Source organism: Euprymna scolopes, chromosome 28 (assembly GCF_053919585.1).
Source record: "Euprymna scolopes isolate OS-2025 chromosome 28, ASM5391958v1, whole genome shotgun sequence".
NCBI classification, from domain to species: domain Eukaryota; kingdom Metazoa; phylum Mollusca; class Cephalopoda; order Sepiida; family Sepiolidae; genus Euprymna; species Euprymna scolopes.
Window position 1 is genome coordinate 36,424 of NC_136509.1, and position 11,077 is coordinate 47,500.

Below are 11,077 nucleotides of genomic sequence, written 5' to 3' on the forward strand. Positions count from 1 at the left end.
TCACCCATCTGGTACTGGCCAGCCTCAGCTTAATAATACATTGAAATTTTCGTCACTGAAAAATAAGTCTTTTTGGCCTGTTTGGTCTTCCATAGTTTTCTTCTTATAAAACGCAAACGTAAACAGAGTCGATCTCGACTCTACATCGACGCGAAATATCTGGTTACCTATATGAATAAGTGGAATTATTTGAAATTCAGGTACTTATATTATAATATTTTTGCATATTCTCTTAGAAAATCATCCTAAATCTTAGTTAGACAATAAATAAATAAATTAATTATTTCAAAAACCTTTTTTTTTAAATATTTAAGTACGTTTTTTGTGCAAGACAAAAAATGTCAATTGTTAACTTTTGGGGAAAATTTAACATTTAAAATTTAATTAAAAATAGTAGAAAAAGTTTTACATTATTCTGTTTTCTATATGATAAAATTCAGGGTTTTATCTTTCTGGAAAAAAAAGTTACTCAGAAAGAATGGATTTTAATAAATGTAATTTAGTTTTAAAAAACAACAACAACTTTATTTTGCGGCCATTTTTGGCGGTGCCTATAAAAATATCACACATAATAAAATGAATAAGTGAAATACATTTAATTTGCGTTTTTATTTAATCTTTTACATTTTAACAAAAGTTTTATGCATCGAAATTTCGAATTGAGGTCAAATAATAAAAAGCCAATAATTTGAATTGTGTTGGTATATGCATGTGTGTTGGAGTAAGTAAAAAGATTCGCCACTTTGTCATCTCCACCAAATCCTCGATCCCTGTCCATGCCAGATCTTTAGATAGACAGAAAGGAAGTTTATTTTTTCTTTGGTCTGCAACTCCTCTGATGGATAACGAGTCTGTCAGGCTGGAAAGTGCGACTGCAGACACTACAGGGTACCAAAGCAGCCTGAGACGCTTTCCAGGCCGCTTCGTTTATAGCATTCATATCATAAGTACCATCCACTGCAAAAAGTAACGAAAAAGAAAACACTAATGCTTTTTTATGCATAACATTTTGATATATTTGCTCTCGGATAAATAAAAAAATATAAATGTAATCAAAAAATTTTAAACAAATAATAAGACGAGGAGATTATTGTAAAATTATAAATTGAATATTACAGTTGTTTATATTATTTTTGAATAATAATTTGTATTCTTTAGAATATTAGGATTGGCTTTTTCATCTTGGATGTATTTTTTAAACGTTTCAGTTGATATAACAATCGATCCTATTCAGGTGTGTCTGCAGTGACCCGTAGTGCAATGGATAAAGGTTGTAAGTGATAGTCTGGTGGATATTGAAGATTAAATCTTCAGTAAGATTATAATTACTTCAGTAAAATAATAATTACTAAGATTATAATTACGTATTATTGAAGACTTTCTACCTGGTCATAGTTGACGGAACGAGATCAGGTTACCTCAACTCTGTAGATGAAATACAGTGTTCTAATCAAAATTCTGTATCGATTTCTGAGTTTGACATAAAAGATTTCCCTATTCTACTAGACGCACATGAAGATCGTAGGTTACATCGACCAAAATATTGTAAGAATAACATCAAAGATGAGAACAATAATTAATACAAAGTGACAAAGTATTTATAGCATTTACATACTATCTTAGTTTGATGGTATTAATAAGTCAGTTGGTTATTCGTAGCATAGTAATAAACCAATACAAAAATTCTGACATCAGCAATTAAATAGGAAAAATATTAAAATATATATATATGTAGTTACAAATGCCATGGGAAAAATCAATCGGAAAAATACAACTTTCATGTAAAAATTATCACTTGATTACTAAACAGTTCTGACTTTGGTATAAATGTTAGATAATGAAAGCTTTTATTCGAATGTAGGGAAGAGTGGTCGGAAAAAAATTAAGAATGATTATCGCATTCGTAGTTAAAATATAACCTCAGCAGATAAACAGGAGTCGAGATTCGGAAGTTCAGCGAATGTATTGTGGTCTCTTTCTTGACAAATTTTGAAACGGGGTAGACTCAGAAATCGGCGCTCGTCTCAAAAACATAATAAAGGTGGGATGAATGAAATATGTGATAACTTAAGCCTAAAGTCAGGCAATGTCTGCTATCCTTTCGCCACTATTTCTTAACTCAATAAACACTTATCTATATATTGTTTTATAAGTAAAATAAAAGGAATAAATAAATAAAATAATATTTGTTTACGTCCAAAAAATATGGTTGAAAACGCTAATTCACCGTATTATCGTTTAAAAATCAACAAAAATATCTACATAAATTTAAAAGCGATAAAAATAACTGGTAAATGATCGAGGACGTCGTGACGTACCGATTAACGCACTAGACCGTAATACATATGGTCTAAAGTTCGATTTCTAGAAACAGTCAAGTTACACTGACGAAACATGCATGTCTGTAATTCACTGTTTATATATATATATATATATATATATATATATATATATATATATATAACTATTTCATTTATTCACATAAATTTACTATACGAAAGTATAGATTTATGCGTAAACTTTAAGTATTTACTTCAAAAGTGCTCAATACGTAGGTAGAGCTAGTTAGTGATTTATAAAATATATATGGCGATTAAGCGACACTAGTGTTTCATCCTATATATATATATATATATATATATATATATATATATATATAATTCTTTATGTTTTAAAGATTTTAATTGTAAGATCTCAAAATGCATTTAACCGATATATTTTATGATTTATTGAATCTTGTATATGTGCTTGTGTAAAATGGACTACGGTTCTGCCTTCGGATATATATATATATATATATATATATATATATATATATATATATATATATATATATATATATAGTAATTTATAAAATATATATGGCGATTAAGCTACACTGAATATTCTGCGTTTCATCCAACTATAGGATTCGTCAGGCTTATGCGCGAATTCTGTCGTTGCTTCTTGTTTTTATACATGTTGAGGATTACTAGTTGGCCAATCAGCTTTCTAATATCCACCACGCCCCTTCTTACCAGCCAATGGGCATGCATTTTATCAAACAAAGGATCTGTTTTAGAGCTAGGTTAGTGGTTTTAGGTGGCCGTTCTCCTTTTTTTCTTTTTTTTTATATATACATATAAATATACCTATGTGTACACAATAATGCACATATATATACATATATATATATATATATATATATATATATATATATATATACATATATATATACACATATGCGTGTGATCGTTTATGTATATTCATGTTTATTTAATTTATTTATTTGTTTGTTTTCTATTGTTATTGTTAGTTTTAAAGCTATTTTGTATCGCTATCCTAGAGTAAGTTTTATTTTGTGAACACAGTTGTTTGCTATTTCCCGCCTACAGTTTAATAGATTTTGAGGTTCTTTAAAGTACAGGATAGAAAATTTTTCATGGAGGCATAATTTATTAAACGCTAGTGTCGCTTAATCGCCATATATATTTTATAAATTACTATATATATATATATATATATATATACATATATATATATATATAATTGATTTTTCTAATAGCCATGTTACTATAAAATGTACGTTCCAAAAGTAAAGCCCTCCCCCCAAAAAAAAATTGAAAAGACACAAAGACGGAAGTGGGGCTATTAAAACGAGTAATCTTTTGTGCTTCAAAATTTATTTTTCTACGTACCACTATTCTCGCTGTATTTTTGCCAGGAATTCAATAGCGCATTTCTGCTTCTGAGCACATCAATTACATATGTTGCTTTCTTAGAGTCTTACACTGTCAATATCTGCAACAAAGAGATGAAACTTTTATGAATGCATAATATGAAAGTAGGAGAGTTTACTATTTGAACACCCCTCGTATGTCCTTCGTGTAAATCAATTCTCCATTTTAAAGAAATCCTGTGTGTCCTGTGTAGTAATCGACGACGATGATGATATGCAAGTAAAAGAGTGTATAATAAGATTATAGACACGACGGAAATACACAAAACAAGGCAAAAACAAGATGATACTGATGCAACTGTATTCACGTACAGCTAATTAGGTAATTTTATTAACGATAAACCTGGATGAAGCGCCTATATGAACCATAACACTCAAAGATTCGTAAATTTTGAAGAAAGTAGAAAGCTGTTCATTTTAATTTTAAAACATTTATTTAGAGTATTGAACAATTTTTTGTCAATTTAGAGAAGAAAGTTGTTCTATATCAAATTTGGAGTTATATTATGTAATAAAATCTAACCAGACCCATGTGTTCACATGAGCGTCAATATGTATGTGCGAAATAAATGCATAAACTAATGAACACATCATTATAAATCATGAAATATGTAACGTGAGCACATTATAAGTTGTACAAAGAGGTGGCATGTCATTGTATTCGCATCCCACAAACAGAAAATAAAAATGAAATTGAAAACTAATGCTATATATCGGAAACATGCATTTTGCTAGTTTTGTATAAGAAAATGTATATTACATTCATATAATAGTTTCATGCGTTTTTAGTGAATTAAATTATTATTGTATGTGTCTGATAAAGGATAATATTAACTGCTGTTTCATTCAAATAGTTCAGGCATGTGAAGTATTGGTAGACGAATTTTTTCTTATAATTTTTTTAATAAGAATTGTAATGATTTGTATTATTTACTAATAGAAAAAGGACGGTTGAATATTTAGTTGTCGGGATATTCGCTCATTTAAACTTCAGGGATAACTGATAAAAAATTAGAAAAATAATTTTACAATTACGTACATTTGTGAATATTTTTTACAATTACGTACATTAGTGAATTTAATGGTGTAAAAGACGACAGAAAAACAGTATGCAATATGTTTAAAAACAACCTACTCAGTAGCTAGCAATATGATTTCCATTCTGCAAGATCTATAACTGATGTACTGACTGTGATTTCACATAAGATCAGTGAATCTTTCGATAAGAATTTCTATTCCACGGCAGTAGGTCTTAGCATATCAAAAGGATTTGATAGGGTTTGACATAAAGGTCTACTTTACAAGATTTACAGTTATGGAATATCAGGAAATGTTTTCTAAATCATCGAATGTGTTCTCTCCGATAAGTTTATCCAAGTAACCGTCAATGGTTAAAAGTCCGAAGCTCAAAGTATTAACGCTAGTGTGCCTCAAAGATCCATTGTAGACCCAACTATCTTCCTTATATTCATTACTGATCTCCCAAATTACATTCTGAGTTCATTCATCAATATGCACGTATACAACACTAACATTTATGCCAACACTTTAAAGACCAATAACGACAAGATCTCCCTGTGTCTCTCTCCTCCGACCTTGAGCACGTGCTGCAATGAGGAAAAAGGTGGTTAGTTAATTTTAATGCATTCAAAACCTATATTTTCACCATAAACACCGATTCCCACTTGGCTCCAATTTATATGAATGGCTCTCGTTTCGAAGAAGCTCTTTGCTTTAACAAGTTCCTTAACTCACAACCTAAAACGGAAGACTTTCATCAAATCTATTACTAAGGTCGCTATAAAAATGCCTGCGTCATTTTACCGCTCCAGAAGATATCTTACTCTCGATGTAATTTTCTGCATGTATAAGAGCCAAAATCGTCTTTAGGTTGAATACTGTTGCCACATCCGGACAGGAACTGCTCAGACCACCCTACCCAGCTTTAACAGAGTTCAAACCGAATCTAAAACCTAATAGGTATTTCCCTTTTCTCGTTCCTACACCCTCTTTCTCATAAAAGAGACTTGCGAGCCTGACTCTGCTCTATCGTTATTTTCACGGGAAGTGCTTGTCTGACCTTTAATCTATGGTTTCCCTTCCCAACTTCCACAAAAACGGTCAAGGACTATTAAGAATTCCCCACTCTCTATCTGTGTCTAAATCTAAATGCAAATTCCATGAACAAAGTTACTTTTCTAGAACTACTTACCAGACGAATTTTGCGCCACTGACCTGCTTCCCACCGACTATAACCTGGTTGTCTTCAAGTCCAATATATAAAAGTTTTTGTTGAATCGTCCCCTTAAATCATCAAGGTATAACCAATTTTCACCCATAACATGTATACGCGGTTGTTTTGCTGAGCACTGTACACTCATTCACCCTTATCCTCGAGTGGCTTTCGAGCCTTGATAAAGTATATCCCCTGTAGAAAATATATAATGTGTGTGTGTACTCCCCCTTCGTTATCCAAGTAAAACACGTTTCGAACGAGATTGAAAGCAACCCCGCCATCTAAAATGAATTGAAAAAAAGAAATTATGCAATCTATTTCCCTAATGAAACGTTTCTTTCATGTTTTTTCATTTTTTCCATACAGATGCGCACAAAGTCATTATTGTACTCACAAGCAAAAGATATAGCACTAGCAATTATTTAAAAGATCGATTCTTGCAAATCCTTATTTTATATTTTTTCTCTTATTTACAGGTTTTTTTCTAACAATCTTAAATATTGTGTAAAGTAATGTGCCTTTTTAAATTAAATATGTATATGTTTTCTAAGCATGATTGAAAGGTGAACCCTCATATAAAGGCAAGTATTTAACTTGTCAGCTTGGTTATGTGGTACAGGAAATATTTAAATTTAGATGTTAGTGACGGCTTATATTTTAATATAAGATACACCTAATGTTCTGATAGACGGGAGCATTTATATTACTCGCCGTCAAAAGCATTCTATAGTTCAAGAAAACATTATTTAGTCAAGGAAATTAAATATAGTTAAAATTGAAATCATTATTGTCTCTTTTTCATGAATGTTCCATGTTTTTAAAAGGAATATAGTGGTTCCAGATAATCGTATTAATCAGGATATGCATAGGTACTTACGCATTCTGTGAGAGTGTTCAAATTCAATGATATATAACCCCGATCATTTTAGCTAAATTAAATTAATTTAAATTAAGATGTGTTATTCTACTTCATGAATATACCAAGCAAATCGATGAAAATATTATTAACGGCCATCCGACGGTAATACCATAAACAACCTTGATGTCTATAAATATAAAAAAGTCTCACCTCGGATAGGGACAATTTCTGGTTTCTTCGGTTCCGGTCTGCGGTCTTTTTTAGCCAGTTTCTCATTTTCCATCTTCCATTTTTTCAAACACTGAGGTTCATGTATAGAAATAGATTTTGTGCCAAATTCACGACCACAAATATAACAGATGACTGTTGGGGGACGACCAGATACTAACACTGCAGAAACCTTAAAAACGACAATGTAAGAAATAATTTTATATTTGTTCGATTAGAAAGACAAAACCTAGTAAAATAATTTTATTCAAAACAATAAAAATAATTTCATACTTTTATATCAAAATTCAACACAATGAAAATAGTATAATTTAGAAAAGAATAGTGAGTAGAGCACATAATCACAATGGATCACATAAGATAATCCAGACTAAGCGACGTTGGTCTTCGTCAGTATTAAATCGGTGACCAGCACTGTTATGTTGGAGGGCGCTGAAACCTGCCTTCAGGAACCGAAAAACCTAATTTCGTCATCTCCCTTGGCCGAAATATACAAACGATTGAATGCATTAGCGAAGTCCAAAATGATGTAGTTGGCAAAAGTAAAAAGAATTATACAAAAAATATAATTTAAAAATCACACCAAAAACTTTACATAATGAGATTCTTTTGAGGTATAGGCAAATCTTAAAATAGAATAACACAAATAATTTGTTAATAAAAACAGATGTGAGTAATATTTAACAATACAGTGGTATACAGATACGGTTGTACGTTGAGACGTATAAAGATAAACGTACATTAACTTTGGTATTGATTCACATCACCAATCACATCAACGTAGATGCAAACATAAATACATATACATATATGCACAAATATAAATATCTCCACTAGACGATTTGTAAAAGTTGAATATCGAATGTAGCAGGAATCCTGAAAATATATACAATAAAGAATTGTTGTAAATGTCATACACCATCCACTATGACTATGCAATTCCTACAGCTAGGTACCTTGAAAACGGAGCCATTAAAACTGATATAGTGATATGGAACAAGAAGGAAAGAAGAGCAACATTAGTAAGTGTTAGTGTTCTCAATGATGCTGAGTTAAACAGAGCTGATAGGGAAAAGATAACAACATACCAACGTCTTATGTGTGGCATAAAAAGAAACTGGAATCTTAGGAAGATCTCAGTAATTCCGTCAATTATAGGAGCAACAGGTCTAGTGAAAAAGAATTTCAAAAACTACCCGGAAAATACACCCGGTGACCCAAGTGCAAGAGGAATTCAAACAATTATACATAAAGGGACATTCAATATTTAAAAAATATTTCTCGGGTTGAATATATAAAATAGCTGGTGAATATTTGGTATCTAGTAAGATATCCCGACGTCAACTTGAAAAAGTGATAACAAATTGAAGAAAAAAATGTATATACATAGAGTGATCAAATAATTTTCCGTGTACACACGTTTCCCCATCATAAACAACATATATATGTGTGCATATATTTATATTTGTGTGTAGACACACACACATACACACACATATATACAGTGTCGGCAAAAATAAAGTCCGCACTTGAAATTTTTTCAAAAACTGCAAATTTAAGCTTAATTTAATGTAATTTGTAGTTATTTTTAAAAATTGACGTGAACACTAGAATATTTCAATTAAAACTCAAATATGAACAGGTGAAAATATAGAGAAATAAAAGGCGAATCAAATGAGATATAGGTTGTCTAAACAGTTACATTAAATTTAGCTTAACTTTGCAGTTTTTTTTAAATTACAAGCACGGACTTTCCTTTTGCCGCCTGTATATATATATATATATATATATATATATATATATATATACACACATATATATGTGTGTTTATATATATATATATATATATAAATTCGTATTCATTTCTGCTCCTCTGTTTGTTTGTTCACAATTTGATTAATATATACAAAAGCTTCCTTACTTTACTCTCTCATTTATTTCTATATATAGTATGATTCTTGCAAACCAGAAACAATAAAGAGATCATCTCATTTGCATATTACATAAAGAAAAATAGATTTTATAAAATCGCGGTATCTTAGTTAATGTTTCTAGCAAGAGAATTGTTATAAGTGTTGTTATAATTGTTCTATTTAAAATCGCTATTTAATAAATTTGAGACAATAATTATATTGATAACATATTTAACTAAATTTATTTGGAATTATTATTCCATCATCGATTTAAAAAAAAATCTCTGTTTTAGAGTTATTTGCCCCTTCGGAACATAAACAAAAAAAACTATTACCAAATAAAATAATTTGGTAATCTCAATAAATTTCTAGCTTGAAAAAATAATTCTGAGTAGATAGAAAAATGTTTGGCTTTTATTCTTTTGTTTTTAAACATTAAAAAAAAAACACTTACGAAAAACTGGAGAAAAGATTTCATGTATTTGTTTTTATTATTCTATAAACGGCTATACAGAAATCGGTAATTTTTTACGATGTGACCCACCTAAAAAATAAAGATCTACTTTTTTGGCCTTACACGTTTAAATAGCCTTTATAAATAATATGAAAGAAATTTTGAAAAGAAAGAAAATTAATATTTTTGAGTGGGGGATAACTTTTCCATATTAATTTAGCATAAAATGAGCACCCACATTTTGGCCACCAATCGTTCAACGAGACATGTCATCTCTAGCATTTTTCAAGTTTGGCGATCGAGGGGGGACAAAACATGACAAATACAATTTGTTTTGTTTTTTTTGTTTTGTTTTTTGTGGTGGGGGTGCGGGAATAACAGTTAAAACATAAAATAACGATAAATGTAATTAATCTTTATGAGACCACATGTACTTTCACCTAACAATTTCATAAACAAAACGAACCCCAAAATATGACAAAGTACATGGGGGGGGGGTCATTACAATGACGAAAAATTTCATTTAATTGTTTTTGGAATTAATTTTTGGTAGATCTTCATTTTTTTAGGGGTTCTGTCTACTTGGCTATTGTTTTTTTTTGCGATCGCACGGGCATTCGCTATTTATTTTTAAATTATTTATTTACTTTTTTGGTGGGGGAGGAGTTTACTTTCCAGTGCTCAATATCCGGAGAATAGTTTCTTCTCTTTGTATCCCTTCTGCCGAAATATCTGGTGGAGAGGGTATCACGTTCTTCTTCTTTTTGGGGTCGATTACATTTTCATGTTTTTATCCGTTCTCTTACTTTAGGAATTGTTATAAAAACGTTTTAAGGAAGCTAATTTACGCCGATATATTTTGACAAGGTAGTAATCATTTCTAGAAGTTCAAAGGCCACTCGAGGATAAGGGTTAATGAGTGCACGGTAGACACTGAAACAGCAGCGTAGTGATCGTTAGTGGTGGAAGATTGGTAGAATTTAATTATTCAAGGAGACAGTTCAACAAAGACATGTATACAATGGTCTTGAAGACGACCACGTTCTAGTAAGTTGGGAAGAAAGCCAGCGGAACAGAGTTCTAGAAGCTGGAAATTCTAGGAAAAAAAAACTTTTGCGTAATATTTATGTACGGATAATAATTGGAGGAAAGTGGTTGTAATAATTGAAGTTAAACAAGTGTTTTTGTAAAAGCAATGTAGGGAGAAGGAACCATAGATTGAAGTTCAGATGAGCACCTGCCTTGAAATAACGATAGAGCAGAGCCACACTGGCAACGCGTCTTCTGTGGAAAATAGGTTGTAGAGAGGAGAAAAGGGTGTCCCCAACAGGGTGTCGAATCCGGTTTTGAACGCTGTTAATGCAGGATAGAATAATCCGAGTAGCACTTCAGCAGATGTGGTAACAGTACTTAATTTTAAGACATTTGGCTCTTGCACAGGTAAGAGACTGTATACGGTGTAAGATATTTTCTTGAGCAACCTTAATAATAGATTAGATGCAAGTCTTCCATTTCCGGCCAGGAATGAAGATAAAATACAGAAGCTTGTCAAAGCAGAGAACTTCTTCGAGACGAGAGCCATTCATATTAATTGAGGCCAAGTGTACGCTAGAGCGTTTCTGATTAAAAGATAGGAGCTTGGTTTTGGATACGTTAAAATTAATCAGTC

The 11,077-nt window shown here is 31.1% G+C and overlaps 1 protein-coding gene across 1 annotated transcript in view; it reads right to left on the reverse strand.

Moving 5' to 3' along the window:
- Nucleotides 1-590: 590 nt before the first annotated feature.
- LOC145249424 (zinc finger protein 474-like) overlaps nt 591-11,077 on the reverse strand; it is a 61,695-nt gene continuing 51,208 nt past the window's right edge. Inside the window, exons 5-6 of the mRNA XM_080110974.1 lie at nt 7,024-7,213; nt 591-957 (exon numbers count right to left, since the gene is read on the reverse strand). Coding sequence (XP_079967100.1) covers nt 809-957; nt 7,024-7,213 — 339 coding nt within the window. The 3' untranslated portion in view covers nt 591-808. The remainder of the gene's footprint in view (nt 958-7,023; nt 7,214-11,077) is intronic.